At 36.0% G+C, this 18,350-nt stretch overlaps 2 protein-coding genes across 5 annotated transcripts; one reads left to right on the top strand and one right to left on the bottom strand.

Annotated features, from left to right (window-relative positions):
* The first annotated feature begins 3,640 nt into the window (after positions 1-3,640).
* LOC113768224 lies at positions 3,641-14,907 on the top strand. 4 transcript variants are annotated; one of them, XM_027312494.1, is made up of 15 exons: positions 3,648-4,293; positions 4,600-4,652; positions 5,336-5,373; positions 5,818-5,908; positions 7,009-7,120; positions 7,224-7,294; positions 7,963-8,032; positions 8,898-8,957; positions 10,327-10,398; positions 10,501-10,602; positions 11,028-11,102; positions 12,161-12,277; positions 13,237-13,353; positions 13,581-13,637; positions 14,243-14,907. In XM_027312494.1, exons 1-15 carry the CDS (start codon positions 3,964-3,966, stop codon positions 14,297-14,299), a joined length of 1,422 nt encoding a protein of 473 aa, XP_027168295.1. In that variant the 5' UTR covers positions 3,648-3,963; the 3' UTR covers positions 14,300-14,907. The 4 variants fall into 4 exon arrangements, with proteins under 4 accessions (XP_027168297.1, XP_027168295.1, XP_027168294.1 ...); XM_027312493.1 differs by having other exon boundaries at positions 3,649-4,293; positions 8,895-8,957; XM_027312495.1 differs by having other exon boundaries at positions 3,651-4,293; positions 7,015-7,120; positions 8,895-8,957.
* A 1,807-nt stretch (positions 14,908-16,714) lies between these two features.
* LOC113767815 lies at positions 16,715-17,329 on the bottom strand. The gene has a single exon (XM_027312018.1). It carries the CDS (start codon positions 17,327-17,329, stop codon positions 16,715-16,717), a length of 615 nt encoding a protein of 204 aa, XP_027167819.1.
* Positions 17,330-18,350: the final 1,021 nt, after the last annotated feature.

Genomic DNA, 18,350 nt, shown 5'->3' with positions numbered 1-18,350 from the left:
TTTTTTTTTACGAGTTAATTTTATATGGAATCCAATATTTTTGTTGATCTTTGTTTTCTATTTTTTGGTATTAAAATTAACAATAAATAAAAAAGAAATGGCCCAAAGGCACTATTAAATTATAATAATTCAACTACTCTAAAAATTTATAAATTCTAAATGAATTATTTCAACATTTTCTTTTCTATCTTTTAAATCTAAATCCATAATAACATATCATCAAAAATATCATATCATAGTAATAAAATTATTAATATAACTGTTTATCAAATAGTAAATATGGACATGAAGAATGTGGCACCTTTTTCTTATAATTATACTAAATAATCTTATAATTGTATAGGAAAATAAATTAAAACTCATTCCACAAATGCATTTTTTGATATTCATTTAAAAAATTGTCCAAGTCAATATTATTTTAAGGTTTTGTTACTAAAACTATGAAATCAATGGAAGTAAGTGTAATTTTTCAAACCTTATGGGAGCTCAGTGAAATTGTTAGAAATCTCAGGAGAGGTTTCTGAAATTATCCCTTTAAAGTATTATTTTAAATAATTACTGTAACACTTTATAGTGATGTATTAAGATAAAAAAACTATATTAAAAAATATATTTGCAATGCAAATAAATAACTTTGTGTAAATAATAGCTATTCTTTAAAAATCGATGTCAAATGAATATTCTCTAAAAATTATACTATAAAACTTTTCCAACATAACTAAAAATCCAATCAAGCCTTGGTTGGTAATAGGCCAATTATGTCCAAATAATTAACCAACCTGTCTTTGGTAAGTTGGCAATCAAAAGGGATTTAAAATCCTTCTTTGGGCTATAGGTTACCATTAAAAAAATCCAGAAAGTGTATTCTTTAAAGGCCCTGTTTATATGATGGAAAAGCAGTGAAAGAAAGCGTGCCCTGTGAAAAGTGAAATGAAGTGACATATAGAAAAATAAAACAAACGCCTTATTTAGATTGCAATTTTTCTCTAAAAAATTTATACATTTTTTGTGGATACATTTCTCAATTATTTTTTCACCTCACATACATCAAATCACTACAATATAATTTTCTATAAAAACTCTAGAAAATAATAATCTAAACAAGATATAAGTTTTTTGCTTGTGTTTGGTTATAAAGAAAATGATGCAAAAAAATACAAATGCTTGTGCCTGTTTAATTGAAAAGTCATGAAAAAAAATTGGCTAGTTTGTTTGTTAATTAAAAAAAATTCCATATTGAATTTCTTCTTTTTTGTATTTAAAGTTAAAATATATAAAAACATGTAATATATATAGTTTTGCATATTAGAAGAGTTGTTTACCTCAAATCTACTCACATTCTTTAACAATAAGTTTATATATAAATATATAGATATATAACATATATATATGTATTATTTGCATGTGTATGAGCCATTTCACACATATATAGATATAAAAAAGAATATAAAATGTAATATAAATTAAACAAATTACTAATTTATTAATTGTATAAAATAAAGATAAAATATGTAATAATTTTATTATAAGTTGTAAGATGTTCAAATTTATGTAGCTCTTTAGGGTGGAATAAATAGTTTAGAAAGGAAAAATTGAAAAAGAAATTCAATTGTTTGAAACATTTCTATATTAATTTGTACAGAAAAAAGTTTTACAAGGAAAAGAGTTGCTACAAAAAAAATGTGGTGGGCATTATAAATTTCCCGTTAAAAACTCGTAGAGAAGTTATTTTCTTCCATTATCCTTCCCTTTTTCTCACCACCAAACACTAACTACGTAGTTAAAAATTAAAATTTATGGATAGAATATTATTAGGAAAAATTATTTAAAATAATACTATTTCACTTTTCATGACAATGTATGTAAGATAAATAGGTGGTTAAGAATATAAAAATGTAATTTAGATATAATATTTATTATAAAATCAATTTATTTTTGCAAATAATACCCCGTCTAAAGAAATCTGCCCTTTTTTTGTGCTTCGAAAGCAAGCCTCATTCTTGTGAACGTTTCTTTTCCCATGTAAAGCCAAATAATATATCAATGAACTGTGTTTTTTTATTTTTATTAAAATCCATACAGAAAAATACACGAAACATAAACATTACCAAGTGGTTCCAAAATCAATTTATATGCATAAAATCGAACACATCTTAACATATTAAATGCAATCATGCAAAATCTTAATTGTGCTTAATTACCTAATGCCCAAACAAAATGCGCTAGGATAGTCATTTTTAAGAAATAAAAAGTTTTCTTAAATTATAAACACGTTTTCTAACAAATTTTTTATTTTGTTTGGGTACCTTTTCATCTCATGTACATCATGATACAGAATTGTTACAGCATATTTAATTTTAAATATCCGGCCAACTGATAGCAGTTCTTTCTCGAGGCAGAACTACTGTCAAACTCAAAGATAGAATAACAATTAATTGTACTACTTTTGTGCTCCTATAATTATTGTATTTAGTCTCAAGATTTCCAAAATTTTCCAATCTAAGATAGATCAAATTTCATCATCTTCTTTGACTCAAAAATAGGTATCTTTTGTAGTTAAAACCACCGTCAAACCTCATCATCGTCAATTGTTGTTTTTAGATGAAAATTCTGTTGATAGTCAAGTTTTTAAAGAACTTCCTTGTAGTTTTACTAAACTAGAAAAAGTAGCAGAATTTTGTTTGAAATAAGAAGACAAGTGAAAAACGATATCGGATGTCGGTGATGAAAAAGAATATAAGGTGAGAAGGTGCATTATACGGAATGATGAGGAAGGGATGGAGGCAGTCCGATAAAGATGTAGGAGTGATCAAGAGAGAAAGTAGAGTAGGAAGCAAGATTTAGGTGAGAGAAGATTTCCATTTATTCTTGAATTTTTATATTTCATTTAGGGGATAATTTCAAAAACCTCTCATGAAGTTTATAACAATCGCAGCCACTTTTCCCTGATGTTTGAAAAATTACGAAAAATCTCTTATAAAAAGTATGATGGAAGGAAAAAGAAAATCAATGAATATCCAATATTACCCCTATTTGATATGTAAAACAAATTAGATGCTAAAAAGTCAACTATCACCGTTATCCGTTAGGTGAAAATTTTAAATTCGTTTTTTTTTGCAGGAAAATTTAGAACCATGTTTTGAAAGCATTCTTTTTTGTTACTTAGGTCATTTTTGTTGGTTAAGTAATTTTTTAAAATATTTATTTTAACAAATGCAGCCCTAATTGGTTGGTAGATTTTTTATAAATTGATTAATAAATCTACTTAAAAAAATTAGGAATGCTGTATAATATACTAGATTAGATGACGCTAGAATTTTATGATAAAGAAGTATCGCTAAAAAAGAATTTTCATTTTTCTCTTTTAAAATTATTTTTCACATAAAATTTGTAAAGTTTGTGAAGGCTATTATGGTATTATCATAGCATCAAGAAAGGTAAGTGTAATTTTTATAACCTTAGGGGAGGTGACTGCAATTATAATAACCAAGTATGAAATTATCCCTTTATTTGGGAATCAAATTTGGTAATTAACCAGGTATGGTCGAGAATTGAGATTTGAGAGTCACCGCATTTTTAGATTTCATTCCAATTTTTCAATACTCATACCCTTTTGTGATTTCGTTCCAAATTTCAATACCATGCCCTTTTGTCCAGCAACAAGTATGACGGTGATTCCAATTCTTGATTCCCAAACTCTCTTACCAAGCGGCCCTAGTAGAACAAAGGAATCACAGGCATAAACATGAAGGACTCGTGAAAGTAAAGTACGGGGATTAATCATTAAAGTGCTAGTAGTAGTACGACTAAAGAGAATGAAGTGTAACAGGAGGCACGGCTTCTTTCTTATCCATCTGTCTGGATTTATTCTCAGTTAAAGAGGCTTCCGGTGGTGGACATCGAGCCACCAACGAGTTCTCAACTCCAGAGTTTGAAGACCAGGAAAGACAGGGTGCATTGAAGATGACCATGCCCGCAACGGCTTCTTCTCCACGCATCGTAGTTGTGCATGGAAGCACTGCATACACTACCACCGCCGCAAAAGGGAACAACGATTCCTCCAGGAAGCACCGCGTCGTCAACATATCATCTCCTTTTTTCTCATTTGCTGTTGATTATTCGCGTAATTCGAGGGGACCGCACCCGCACCGGCTTATTGGATTTCGATTACACTGTTCCGATTCGGGAAATTCATCATCATCTTCTCCCTCTTCAAGTTCAACTCCTAACCCCCCGGCTCGGGGCTTTGGTCCAAAACCCAGTCCTCCATTGTCTACTACTAGTAAGGATAAGGTATCCTTAGGTTGTTTGACAACCGTATTTAATTTAATCTAGTAGAACTGGTTAAAAAAAAAAAAAGGGGTAACTGGAGCTTGCCTTGCCTTGCTTGGTATCTCTTTGCTGATGGTCAGTTACTTACTAGTACTACATCCTAATTCCTAACTAACTAGCACTTGGTTGCTTCACCTATGACACCAAATTCGGTGTAGAACTCGTATGTTTTCATTGCCAACTCTATAGCAGTCACCAAAATGTGATTCAGTCTTTTGCTTTATTGCCTGACCAATAGGCTTTCTCCTTGTTTTTGACTCTCATCAGAAACCAACGAGAATGAGAATGGATGACAGCAAGAGTTCGGTGCCACCAATAAGGTAGCTACAATCCTCCCCATTTTCTGTGTTATTATACTCTATCATCTTTCTTTTCCTTCCCCCTCCCCCTTCCAAGGCTGTACGACCCTTCTCCCATCACATAACAGACGTTGAAAAAGCATTATTGCATTGTACTATCATATTGCTGGCATTCAATTATTTCCCCCCACGCCTATCTTGATTCTTTTTATCATAGTTGTCACGTTGTGCGACTTTAAACTTTGCCATGTGGTACTTTCTATGTCGTTAACCCCGTTTTGCTGTCTACCTCCTTATTTACAATCGATTGTTGAGATTCCTGTAGAGCGTGCAATTCTATATTACTTTGCATGACAACATTTTGTCCCCCCCCCCTCTTCGGGGTGCAAGAATTAGATGTCTTTTAAAAGCCAAAACTCAAACATTGCTGGGTTCTAAGGAAATGCAGGTCTAACTATAACTGAATATTGATATCAATAGTTCAAAAGCCTGAATTGAGATTGAGAGGCAAATGGGGAAATTAGCTAATTGGGTGTACCTACTATATGTCTAGTTGCAAGGAAAGTTTATTGACCCACTCCATCTTTTTTCTATATTTTTGAACACTTAAATGGATTCATGAGCCAGTGTTAGCTTTGTGTAGTTTTCATCTAAAATCATTTGCACATAACCTGTTTTCTGATTTTTACTATTATTTGGTGCAGGAAATCATCCTCTAATCGCTCCAACAACATTCCTAATCGTGAGTAAACATTGCTTCTTTCTCTCGGTTTGTTTGCGCGCTTGTGTGGTTAATGTTACTTGCGTTCGAGCTGATTCTTGTTGCTGCATAAATAATATTATTGATCAGTCAGCCGAAGCCAAATCTTGATTCAAGTGAGTCAGTATGACCTGTCAACTTTATTCGTTGCTATTGCGATTGTTCTTTTCTGTCTCTTGTTAAAAATTAAACAAAGAAACTTTGATATAGCCAACTATGGGCAATCATCCATGTTTTCCCTATTTATTAATTTGTTGGACCCCTGAAACCACAAGTGTTTTGTTTGAATCTTGGTTTTTGAAACTTATGTCCACAATGATCAGCCAGGTGAATCTTCTTGCTGGTTCAACAGATTGTGTTTCTAAATCTTCTTGATCGAGATAGTTCTACACCATCATTAATACTGTTCCTCCTCTGGTTCAACAGAGGCACCGCTTTTGAGTTCTCAAAGTGATGGAAGATCAGGGAATATTCCCATGGACTTTCAGTTTGAGGAACGGCTAGAAGCAGTTAAAAGGTGCTCCGTACTATGACCTTTATTGTTGATTTAATGTCTTCATTCTTGTTTACTGTAACAGACTGCTGTTCATGTCGACCAAGTTTGATTTTCTTTACATGCACAAATGCTGGTGCAGTTGCTGTGCCACAGTTGTTGTTGTGTCCCAGAACAGCTTGTCTTTTTCCCTTTTCCTTTTCTTATCTAAATGTACAATTCCGGCTCTTGTATTAGAGTTCCATCAAGTCTCACATCTGTTAAGCACAATGTATTATCCCTTGATCGTTTGAATGACAGCACCATGAGAAATCACCTTTACTATGATAGCTAAAAATTATAAAGGTTTTCGAGTTGATTATAATGGTGTCTTATTTTCTGCCACCATCAAAACTGTAAGTACACGTGCAATCTTTATCTTGGAAATTGTTTAGCCCTTTGTCAGACTTAACTGCAGAATTTCCCCTTACCAAGACTATGGCATATGTGTCATCCTAGTAGCTAATTGCCAAATTGTTGATTTTCTGTTGCATTTGCTTTCGACGTTTTCCTTGTTAACCATCTGCATTTAAACAACTACTTCCTCCATCCCATTGAAAGTGTCATGCTTTCTATTTTGGTCTGTCCCAAAATATGTCACTTTCTAAATATGGCAAACAATTTTTCATCTAGTTTCCATTTATACCTTCCAATTAATCTCAGGTGCTGGCCCATCAGATTTCTTTTGACTTTTGTTAAGAATCCATGTGTGAATTGCACCACCTTGATACATGTGATGGAAAAAAGGAGCATGTTTGCACACATTTGCGTTTCATGTGAGTATGAACTGACAAAGGAAATGAGTTGGGCCCCATGTGTTTTGTTGTCTTGTACACAATTTTAGAGCATGAATTGCACTAACTCTAGTATCAACAGAGAGTGCAACAAACTCTTGGCTCTTTTATAGCTTGTTGACAAGCACATCAATTTTGTTTGACTTATGCCATTTCTTATCACCAGTATATTGAAGGGTAAATAGAGAAACTAAAGCAACATTTGGGCACTGTTTAAAAAAAGCACAAGTCCCTAAACACGTCAATGAATTTGGGACAGAGGGAGTATTTATTGAATAATGCTTCTTTAAGTTTTAGGTCAGCACTCCAGCAAAAACAGGCAGAAGAAGAGGAACAATATGGAGCAATTGATTACGAGACTCCAACTGTGCCCACAAGTAATGCTGTTGGACTGGGTACTAAGGTAATACTCCAGCATGAGCTGATGTATTTTTTGACTACGGTGTAAAAGGCAGTGTAGTTTACACCTCTGATATGATCTGTTATTATGATTTTGAATTGGACAGATTGGAGCTGCAGTCACAGCCTTGATCTTTGGACTTGTTTTTGCTTTTGGGGACTTTCTTCCCTCTGAAAAGTAAGGCTTATGCAGTTCCTCAAGCTTTAGTTCAAAATTCATTCAGATCTTCTATAGTTTGTCTAATGTGTAATTTCCTTTTACCATATGTTAGTGTTAGTCCTCCTGTTTCTTTCATGTCAATATAGACATCATACTGAAGAGTAGGAGATGCATTTGCTAGTCATGCAGGAAAAATGTTCCCTGGTTGTACTGGGGTGGATAATTTCTTCTCGCGAAAGTACATAATGGCCTATTAATGGTTAATAAATTGTTGCCAAATTTCCTTGACTGGTCTAAATTGGAAGGTTATGGGAAGGAAAGTTCTCTATTTGTAACTCATTTGATTGTTTGTGAAATACATGAATTCTGATGCATCTTTACTTCATTGGGCTCATTTTGGGACTATGAATTGCATGATCATGTTCACGAGTTCTATGAAAACAGAAAGCATTTCTCTCGAGGTGCTGCTTAAATATGCCTGTGCTCTTATATGGCTTGCAACAACTGCTTAGCTAAAATAAAGCAAAATCCACCTTCTACTTGAGAATCAATTCACATAGGCTTCAAAATAACTAAGCATTATAGTGTATCCTGTATTTTTACTGTCATTTGTCCTTCAGAACTATCCACCGGTTGTGGTACTGAAAGAGGCAACTTGATCATGATTTTTCTTTTTTTTGTTCCAGAATTACTCCGACCGAAGAAGCCACCACTGTTGTTGAAAAATTTTCAGCTAAAGAGAGAGAAAGTCTAAAGGTAAAATGCTGGACATGTCTAGAAATTTACTTTTCCAGACAGCTTGCAATTTTCCCCCCCAGACGGTTTGAAATTTACTTTTCTTTTCTAGTTTAGAACGCACAAAAAGTATGCCTTTATGTAGTTTGCTAGAAAAAGTGTGCTTAGAAATGTACAGTAAGTTAAGTTTGGGATGTTATTAGAGGAAAGTAAAGAAGAGAAAATCTAAGTTAGGAGAGAAAAAGAAGAGAAATCTTTTAAGTTCTCTCTTTGTTTGGATGTTTGGGAAAGAAATTGGATGAGTTAGGTTGTGCACATAAGTAGATTTTTCTTCTTCCATAGCTTTGTACGGAAAAAAAAGGCATTTTGTTAAAAGGAATTTACTAATAGCATTTTGTTAAAAAAATGGTTCATCCATATATGCCTTCATACATATAGTCTGTTAACCTGTTTCATAAAAAAGTTTTGTTGTAGCATCTGCCCAACAAGATTCTTGAAATCTGTGGTTGAAGAATCATGTGAACAGAAGTTAGGGAAGAGCAGCATTTGATTAAATGTGGATTTAGCATTTGTGCATCTTGTTCAAATGCTGCTCTCAAATGGGCTGTCAACACTACACCAAACTGGGTCTTAACATGTTCCTGGTGTATAATAAATAGGTTAGTCAGATGTAGAGCCTTTGCCAATTATGTTTGGCTATTATGCTGATTTTAGTTAAGAAGCTATTTTGGACGAATTGTTGGTGCAGTTGAATGGTAAATGTTGTTGATTCATTGTTGGATGTTGTGTTTTAAAGGCCTCACTTAGATATACCTTTTTTTTTGTTGTTAAGTGCAAAGTTATTGTATGCATTTGGATACTATACCATTTGATTCTTTTCCAGAAGAGGCTGCAGCAATTTGAGCAGACGCTGAGCATCTCCCAAGACAATCCCATTGCTCTTGAAGTGAGTTTTGATGTTTGAGATTCATATGTATGGCCTCATCTGAATGTGCTCTGTATGGTCTCAAGTGTCTGCACAGTCATTTGATTAACTTTTGTGGTGTATCATTGAATTCGTGTCATTGTACTCATTTGAGGCTTTTCCCCGTTTAAAATCGTCTCTCTGATAACCTACAGCAAACCAAAATATCACATGGTGAACACGCTTCATGGCGACGTGTTCACTGCAACTAGTGACTTAAGGCCAGTGGTAATTTGTTTTAGTATTAGCTACGTTCATCATGGAAAGGTTTCTATATACCTCCATAACAATATCGAGGTGGGGTTCCCTGGTTCCTGAAATTAACTGCACCTGAGTACCAGTTTTCATGCACCCCACCTCCACACCCTCCCCCCCACCCCAAAAAAGAAAAAAAAATCCATATTTTTTGCTTGACTTCTCACTCAGTACCCTGTTGACATAATCCTGTCAAGTCCACAATTCTTTTGGGTAGTCTTCTCAGCTGGAATTTGGCAAAACTATGTGAACCTCCATAAGTTTTAGGCTACACAGCCCTCAGACACAATCAGTTAGTTACTAGCTTTCATATCTCGTCATATCCATTTTCTTGCAAATTCCAAAGCCAAAATGGAGGTTTTACAATGCTTACAAACTTTAGATAGACAATTTTTTGAGCATATGGCTTCTTAAAAATGCATCCATCCTCGAACCAGGTGGACTGAGGAGGTGGGAAGGGATGAGGCTCCAGGTGGATGGTGAGGCAGGAAAAGACGGGGAATAGTAGTGAAACAGTGGTGGATTAAATTCAAGTATGTATTTAACATCATTATAAGTATAGAACTCAATGACAGGTTGACGGTTATGTGTGGCATCAGCTAGCATAATGTATCAAACTGGAACAAAATGAACTCTCCCAATTCTAGCATTCCAGAATAGTCCTTATTGTGTTCTTGAATCACAGCTGGTGCATGGTGTTTCAATTTTTTTTTTTAGGCTGAGGTGGGGTGGGGAGTGGATATTTGCTTCTTGGCAGCCTAGCAAGTAGTCTTTTTTCTTCCTGTATTTGCTCTGATAGCACCGCAGGTTTTGCCTGGTTAAGAATGATATGTAGGCCTCTTATAAGTTGCTTAGGAAGTCAGAATTTCCCTCATCTTCTTTCCGAAAGGCCCTCTCAATATACCCATCTCCCTGCATTATTGAACATTTAGTTTACTGTGGATAAAATGAATGCATATAACAACTGCCAACACTCTTATAATACTTGTCTTGTCCATTCTGTTTAATTATTACCACCACATAGAACGGTATTGTCTTTTTACCTTTTCCAATTTTTGAACATGCATGGTTTCAAACTTCTGAATTTGGTTTTCAGGGGGCTGCAGTAACACTAGCTGAATTAGGAGAGTATGATCGAGCTGCCTCACTCCTTGAGGATTTGACGAAGGTATTTCTTGATTAACCTGTTATAACTTACACAGAAATATTAGTCTTCCGATTTTTTTTAGTCCATCACTCTTATTACGAATTTACCTTGTTTGTTCTTCAGAAGAAACCAAGTGATCCTGATGTTTTCCGATTGCTAGGAGAAGTTAAATATGAACTCAAGGATTATGAAGGAAGTGCCAGGGCCTATAGAAATTCGGCAATGGTTAGTGCTATTTGTATTCAGTGGACGCTTCACATTCTGTGATAGTTGATGCTGTAAAAGTTTCCATATTATAGACTAGGTTCGAGGGACAATGACTTGTATGAGATACTTGGTAGAAGGTTACCGTAGATGGTTTTCACCATAAAAACCAGGGAAAGCTTCTTGTTGTGATGATTTGTGTGGTGTTGCTATCAAGCTGTTGTCAGGTCATGCACTGGAGCACCCTTTTGAAGTTCTTTTCAATGCATGTCTTTTGTAGTTTGGCTTTTTACTTTGATTTGCCTTTTTTTCATAGTTAGTTAGAACAACCAGTTCTGTTTGGTGCCATGCAGAGAAAGCCACTGTGAAAAATCTATTGCTTGATGTCAGTACCTTGTTTAATACATAATTCAAGAAATGTTCAAGGCTTAAACATATTTTTACAGGTGTCAAAAACTATTGACTTTGAAGTAACTCGTGGTCTTACAAATGCACTGCTCGCTGCCAAGAAACCTGGCGAGGTTGGTTGACCTACTAATGTAAAATGCATAAACATGTTACATGCAGTCTTCTTGCAGCAGTTGTACTTGCAGTCTTCTCTTGTGTCACTATTTCCTTCACTTTCCTAATAGTATTAATAATTATATGCTTATTATAATATTGTAGCTTTGTTTTACTTATACTTTCATTCTTGTTTGATATATTTATTTATTCATTTATTTGCCCCATTAGGAAATTCATGACAAACTATATAGCATGAGAAAATACCATATGCCTGTCGTAATCAAAAGTTTATATAAATATTATTTAAACAGATATTAGCAAACTCTAGAATTGTAAATTACTTAATATCTAAAAGTACATACCAAATAAACTAAGTGACTAGTATTTTTATTTATGCTTTTATTATGCATAGTTGATTAAACATTATGTTACTAAGATCTGCATTCTGTTTCTATTAATAATTAATTATGTATAAGCTGTAGATGTATTACTTTAAATACTATGTGAAGTATTCTATATGCATAGCTAATATATACTTTGTTACAACGTGGACTTTGTGAGCATTATTACTTCATATTAGAAAAAGTGAAAAAGATACAAATAAATAAAGAATAAGTTTGACAAGATTCAATACAATATTTAGATAATAATAGCATAGAGGAGAGATTAGTTGGTCACATGAGAGAAGAGAGAAAAATTAACTACAAAAAGAAAAGGGAGAAAAAAGAAATACAAATATTGTTGACATTGAAGTGGCACTTTTGTCCTAAACAAGTATCTGACTGCACAGCTGCAATTGTTGCGAAATAGATTCCTTCTTGCATCTGTTTAACTCTGTCTTGCCTCAGAAACTGGTTATCTAGACGATATGAATCAGTCAGCAGGACAGTTTAGTGACATCAATGATGACTGTGGGTCATTGCTGATGTTGCAAGTTTCACAAGTTATAACAATAACTGACTGAGTCGAATACAATTTTGGCAGTGACCTGCAGTGTACATTTTTGCGGAGTAGGTATTTTTCTTGCCCTTGCGTCTTGAATGGCAGTGCTATACTTTCCTTCTGCTCAATGCAGGCTGTCCAAATGCTTCTTCCAATTCGTGAGATGCTGAATAATGAGAAAAATGTTCACAATAATTTTGAGGCAGAGAGCAGCATAGTGGAGAAAAGCTCTCAATTGGATCCCATTCAAGTAAGCCTCTTCCTCTACCTATGATGTGCGGTATACTAATCAGTTGGTGTACTATTTTTCAGACGTCTTGGATTTACAGTGTCATGCTGGCCATTCATATGTGATGCGTTATTCTCGGTTAGATTTTGATATGGCCTTTTGTAAAGAGATTGAATGCTTAGCGCCTGGGCTATAATAGTTTTCAGGTACAAAGAAATCAACATAATGAAGTACCTAGGGTTTGATACATAATAAACATTCCATCATTTTTAACAGACGGACTGTGGATTTGATAACCAATCCTGCCATTCTGGGAATTGGTACTGTAGGAATATTTACCTGCTGTCCATGGGCTATGCCTTTTAGCCCTGAGTCTCCCTTCATAGACCAACTGTTTTGGAGGAACTGGGGCACTGGATTCTCACCAGTTTTTGAGTTCCTCAGGCTTCTTCCACGTCATTCACTACTGCTTTTTTAGATGAGCAACATGGTAATAAAGTAGAAAGATGAGGGCTTATTTATGGGCAATATTAAGCACATGCATGACAAGTAAACACTTGAATTAGAGAAGTTACCCCTTCCATCGAGTAGCCATGGACAAGTAATGTAGCCCTTCATTCTATACGTGCCAATCTAAACAACAGACACAGTCTATACCCAAGTTTTCTGCCGTCTAATGAGGGTAAAAGGCAATCTAGTTTTAGTTCTTCCCTCACATCCTGCATACCGTTGTCCGCAGGAATATGCCTGCTGCGTGTTGACAGTTGCATCTGTTACTTCAAACTCTGTTTGGAAAGTATTTGTGCATGTATTATATTTTACCCAATTTTTGAGATATCTCTCTCTCGCCTCCGTGTTTTGTAATTATCCTAATTAAAGAATTTTAATTTCCAACATGTGTTCTGTTTCATTCCCTGTTGCATATGTTTTTGATTGCGTATTCTGTTGGGGTAATGATTACTTTTGCATGTCTTCTATAGGTAGACCTACTTCTTGGAAAAGCCTACTCAGATTGGGGGCATGTCAGTGATGCTGTAGCTGTTTATGATCAAATTATTTCTAGCCATCCTGATGATTTTAGAGGTTACTTAGCAAAGGTGCGCCGATCCTTACACTAGATTGTCCAAAAGGATTTATTGCTTGATGTTTTACCTGATATTCCGAAATTCTTGAAAGTATTTTTGTTTTTCCCATTCATTGATTGGTTGACTGCGATTCTTTGTGAAATGAGTTCCTTTCATGTAACAGATATACACTCTTTTGAGTTTTTTTGAAGAAGGTAGAAATCTTGAAAGTCAGCATTTTGCTTGATTTTTTAATGCAGGGTATCATCTTGAAGGAAAATGGTAATGCCGGTGGTTCAGAAAGGATGTTCATGCAAGTATGTAAATGGCTTTCAGAATTTGACTTGCAATTGATGTTTTGCTAGTTGTTTGAATGAAACTCGCTTGGGAAGTTTCAAAGAAGTGACGAGTTTTTTGTTATATTTGAGAGACAAATCATAACAAGAGGCCACCTATTTGGAGCAAGGCCTGACACTTAAAAAAGAATGATTAGCTTAAACAAGTCAAGCTTGATTTCATCTAATGGATACATGAAGCTTGGTTTTTGGTACAGAGTCTCAACTGTTCTTGAAGAAAATGTATCCTGTGGTTTTCTTTGTGACCTTTGTTCTGCCAAATACCTTGATTAGATATGTGCATATGAACTCTTGCATATGAAGTTGTGATATTGTACATGTTTTGGAGCGATGTCAAGCTTTGTAGTTTAGTACGTGCAATCAGTCGGGTGTGCTTTACAGTTTGTTGTTAACAGATCATCAGTATCAAAGGATTTGAGAAAAATATACTTGTGCACACGATCAGAATTTGTTTGTATGCATTGTGCATGTGAAAAAGCAGAGCGAGTCAGTGAATGCAGTCAGAATTTTCGTTATTGGACTTGTAGGCCGAAGCAATAACGTGTTTGAAATATGCTTCTCAACAGGCTCGGTTCTTCGCTCCAGAGAAAGCCAAAGCACTGGTGGACAAATACTCAAGATGACATCTGCTTCTGCCTTCTTGTTGGTTTAACTGTGATTTGCTTGGGCGGAGGGACAGGCACGTATCTTGCTGTATAAACATGTACTGCTTTTGGGAGGTACTATTACTGTCTGGAAAATGCTTTCTCAATTGCACATGCTATGAGCGCAATCCAATCCAGTCCGGGCGGCATTTTACGAATTTGCCTTTACGATCGCACATGCTGCCTGCCATTACTATTTACTACTCGTGGTGAGATTAGCCGTTTGGGACTGCCATTATCTGCTGCAGTATTGGTTTTGTTTTAGGTGTGTGATTAGTACACAAGTACAATGGCGTGCGCACGGAGCCCAGCCGGCATAAATGTTACGAGGGATCGCAAATCATCACTGTACTGTATTGTATTGTGAGGACAAGGCCATGGAGCTGCCAACGGCAGTCAAAGAGTAATAGAGCGAGTAGTTTTCCCTAAAAAACTGCTGATGCGGAAGTGCGCTGACTTGGCTCAGTGCAGCCCAGCACATGATGTCACGTGGGCATGGTTATAATTATTGAACAAGTAAAAGCATCAAACTTGTAGCATTGTAGAGAATTAATTTGTGTTTTAATATTCATCACGTTATTCAATTATGAGCCTGGGTTTGCAGTCTCCGACTGTGTAAAAAAAAAGAAAAGAGAGTAATACTATTATGTCCATAGGTCATGTGAGCAACATTTCCAGTAATCTTAAAGTACAGAATGTGCTTTTAACGATTAAACGGGCAGTTTGTCGGCCAACTGAAGTGAAGTGAAGGGAGGTTAGTGTAATTTTTGAAACCTGATGGGAGGTTAGTGAAATAGTTAAAAATTTTAGGAGAGGTTTCTAAAATTATCACATCTTATATTTCCTCTCATTATTTTTCTGTAATACTTAATATTTTGCGCTGGCCAATTAAGCAATGGTGGAATCTGAACCTTCCCTTTCTAGTGGTGGCCCAGTTTAGAAGAGGAAAATTTTTTTTTTTCTCCTTTTTTGGTGTAATTGCAGTCGCACCTTTTTATTTAGAATCTGAACGCATGGTTTGGAAATTTTTTGTTGAAATGGTTGTAGCATTTTACTGGACACAGTGAGAGAAATTGATATAATGGTCATTATTGAAATTGTAAGAGTTGAAGTTGTTTGTCTTGAGAGATTCTGGGTAGAGTTTTTTTGTATCCCCTATTATTATGGACTTATTTAAAATACTATTGAGTTAGAATTTCTTTTCCTCCCTTGTAAACTTATACTGTACAAAACTGTGCAGATCGGATCATTTCATAAGTTCAATTTTCCTTGAAAGGTGTAGCATAATCTTTTTCCTTCGTTTGAAACCGAGTCCAATCTAACTCCGGTAGAGATGTACGCGAACCGAGCTACTCGCTTGAATTTGGTTTGACCGAGTTCGAACCGAGTCTCGAGCTACTCGATTGTTATTCAAGTCGAGTTTCGAGTCAATATTTTGAGGCTCGTGGCTTGTCGAGTTACTCGTCGAGTCAGGGTGTATTTAAATAATATATATATTATAATTATAAAATGACCGTTATGGGTATAATTTATATTGAATTTACAATATACTCTTCTTTATAATAAAATTTCATAAGAGCAGAAGTGTACATTTTTCGAGTCGAGTCGAGTCGAGAAGTTTGATTAGTCTTGACTTGATACGATTTGCCTAAAAATCGAGTTTTATCGAGTCGACTCTCGAGTTTAAAGGGAGTTCCTCGAATCAAGTCTCGAGTATCGATTTTTTGGACTCGATCGAGCTCGAGCCCAGGTACATATGAGTCGAGTCGAATTTGAATTCGAGTATAGCAATACTCGAGTTGTCGATTACATCCCTAAACTCCGGTGGTGCCACCAAAGTAATTATTCCTTCGTTCACAAGACTGAAGTGTATTGGTTTGCCTTCGCGGGCTTAATTATGTTATGAATTGTGACCGGTGCATGGATAGAATAGGCTGCTACCACTAGCGAGCACTGCTTTGCAGCACTTATTACAAAACATCAGTTCAATCCATCCGATCAAATCATTCAGTGACGTCTCTCACAGCATCATCTAACGTTACGTAACCATCAGAGAAACGACAACAACAACAACAGTAGTGATTTTAAAACAAGTAAGATTAAAGAGCAAGACTTCTTTTGAACTGATCGATCTAGCTTGTAGTTGTAATTAGATACAGAGCCGGCACGTGATTGCCTTCCCCATCAATCTCCAAGGGCAGAAACAAATGGAGTAGTATCTAGTATCTAGAGAAAAGGTAACAAAAATCGCATGAAGGAGATGGGATGAATTACAACGATTTTGTTGTATGTATATATGTTCCTTAGTGCTATATAGTAAAAAAAAATTGGGATCATGGGTACGCGAGGAACAGATCGCTAACGAGGGGATGTTCGGAGCATCGATCGATGTCGTCATCTGCACATTTGAGGAGGCTGGTGGTGGTATGGCGAGTAACAATATCCAACATTGCTATTAATATCCATGTCCAGTTGATCTCCGCTAGCTGTCGTAGTCAAACCGAAATCGTGCAAGTGAAATGCATCCGGCGTATCCCTCCTCTCGTCCATCATCTTCAGGATCTTCTCAAACGCAGCAACTTGGCAAGGGATCTTTAGAACTCCTTCTTGTTGGAACCCGAACTCTTCTTCAGCTTCTCTGAGTAGAATCCCAAAAGCTTGGTGACCCAGATACTCCATTGGGATCACAAATCTCTTGAGCTCTTCTCCAACGCATACTGCTAGATACCCTTTGGGCACCACGTCGCTGGAGCCACCCGAGACCGCACCGTTATTTAGGGAGCTGCTGCTTTCTCTTTCTGAGAAAGACAGTGTTTTCTTGAGGAACTTGATGCTCTTACTACTATTACTGCTGCCGCCACTGCTGTTAGTGTTGTTGGTACTAGTGGTGCCGGTGTGGCTTATTGAGCTGCTGCTGCCGGTACCTTTGGCCGCGAGCTTCTTCCATTTCTTGAGAATCTGTTGAAGCCTAACTATTTCTGTGATTTTGTTAGACTTCTTTGAATCCATATGCTACTTGGAACCGCGGACGAAAAAAATGCAGTGAATATTAACCTAACACGAATCAGTTATGGAATCTGTGGGGCAATTGATTGTTAACTCGAAAAAAGATGTGCTCTCTGGATTCGCTCACTGCAGTAGGCATGCAAACTACCACTACCAGCAATAAGCCTGGGTACGCTCTCCTCTTCTCCTCTTCTCTTATATATATATATATATATATATATAGATATATATAGACACACACATACACACCACACGCACGTAAATTAAAGAGGTGGTACAGGACTTGGATTCTTAATTGGTCTTTGGATTCTTAAAGTTCAAATTAGTCGGAGTACTTTTTTCACTCATATGCTACCTAGTGGCTAGAAAAGCACTATTAGTACTTAAATCGCTGTAAAGAAGCCAAAAAACAACTAGTAATACTTTAATCGCTGTAGGAAGCCAGACAAAAAAAAAGGGTTAAGTTTGGGACGATTCGAGACGAGATATGTGATTAATGGCCACCGGTAATGCTGAAAGAGTTTTTGACTGGTCCGGCTTTAGGGTTTAGGGTTTAGGGTTTAGGGTTTAGGGTTTAGGGTTTAGGGTTTAGGGTTTAGGGTTTAGGGTTTAAGGGTTTAGGGTTTAGGTTTTAGGGTTTAGGGTTTAGGGTTAGGGTTAGGGTTTAGGGTTTGGGTTTAAGGTTTAGGGTTTAGGGTTTAGGGTTTAGGGTTTAGGTTTAGGGTTTACGGTGTTTAGGGTTTAGGGTTTAGGTTTAGGGTTTAGGGTTTAGGGTTTGGGGTTTAGGGTTTAGGGTTTTGGGTTTAGGGTTTTGGGTTTAGGGTTTAGGGTTTAGGGTTTAGGGTTTAGGGTTTTGGGTTTAGGGTTTAGGGTTTAGGGTTTAGGGTTTAGGGTTTAGGGTTTAGGGTTTAGGGTTTAGGGTTTAGGGTTTAGGGTTTAGGGTTTAGGGTTTAGGGTTTAGGGTTTAGGGTTTAGGGTTTAGGGTTTAGGGTTTAGGGTTTAGGGTTTAGGGTTTAGGGTTTAG

Source organism: Coffea eugenioides, chromosome 4 (assembly GCF_003713205.1).
Source record: "Coffea eugenioides isolate CCC68of chromosome 4, Ceug_1.0, whole genome shotgun sequence".
Taxonomy (NCBI): Eukaryota; Viridiplantae; Streptophyta; class Magnoliopsida; order Gentianales; family Rubiaceae; genus Coffea; species Coffea eugenioides.
The sequence above is the reverse complement of the archived record's forward strand: the minus strand, read 5'-3'. Positions and strand labels throughout refer to the sequence as shown.

Excerpts from the sequence above, each read along its gene's own strand:
- LOC113768224 (XM_027312493.1), top strand. The coding sequence starts at position 3,964 with ATGACCATGCCCGCAACGGCTTCTTCTCCACGCATCGTAGTTGTGCAT. Across the intron at positions 4,294-4,599 it reads CTACTACTAGTAAGGATAAG|AAACCAACGAGAATGAGAAT; the intron begins GTATCCTTAGGT and ends GACTCTCATCAG. Across the intron at positions 8,958-10,326 it reads ACAATCCCATTGCTCTTGAA|GGGGCTGCAGTAACACTAGC; the intron begins GTGAGTTTTGAT and ends TTTGGTTTTCAG.
- LOC113767815 (XM_027312018.1), bottom strand. The coding sequence starts at position 17,329 with ATGGATTCAAAGAAGTCTAACAAAATCACAGAAATAGTTAGGCTTCAA.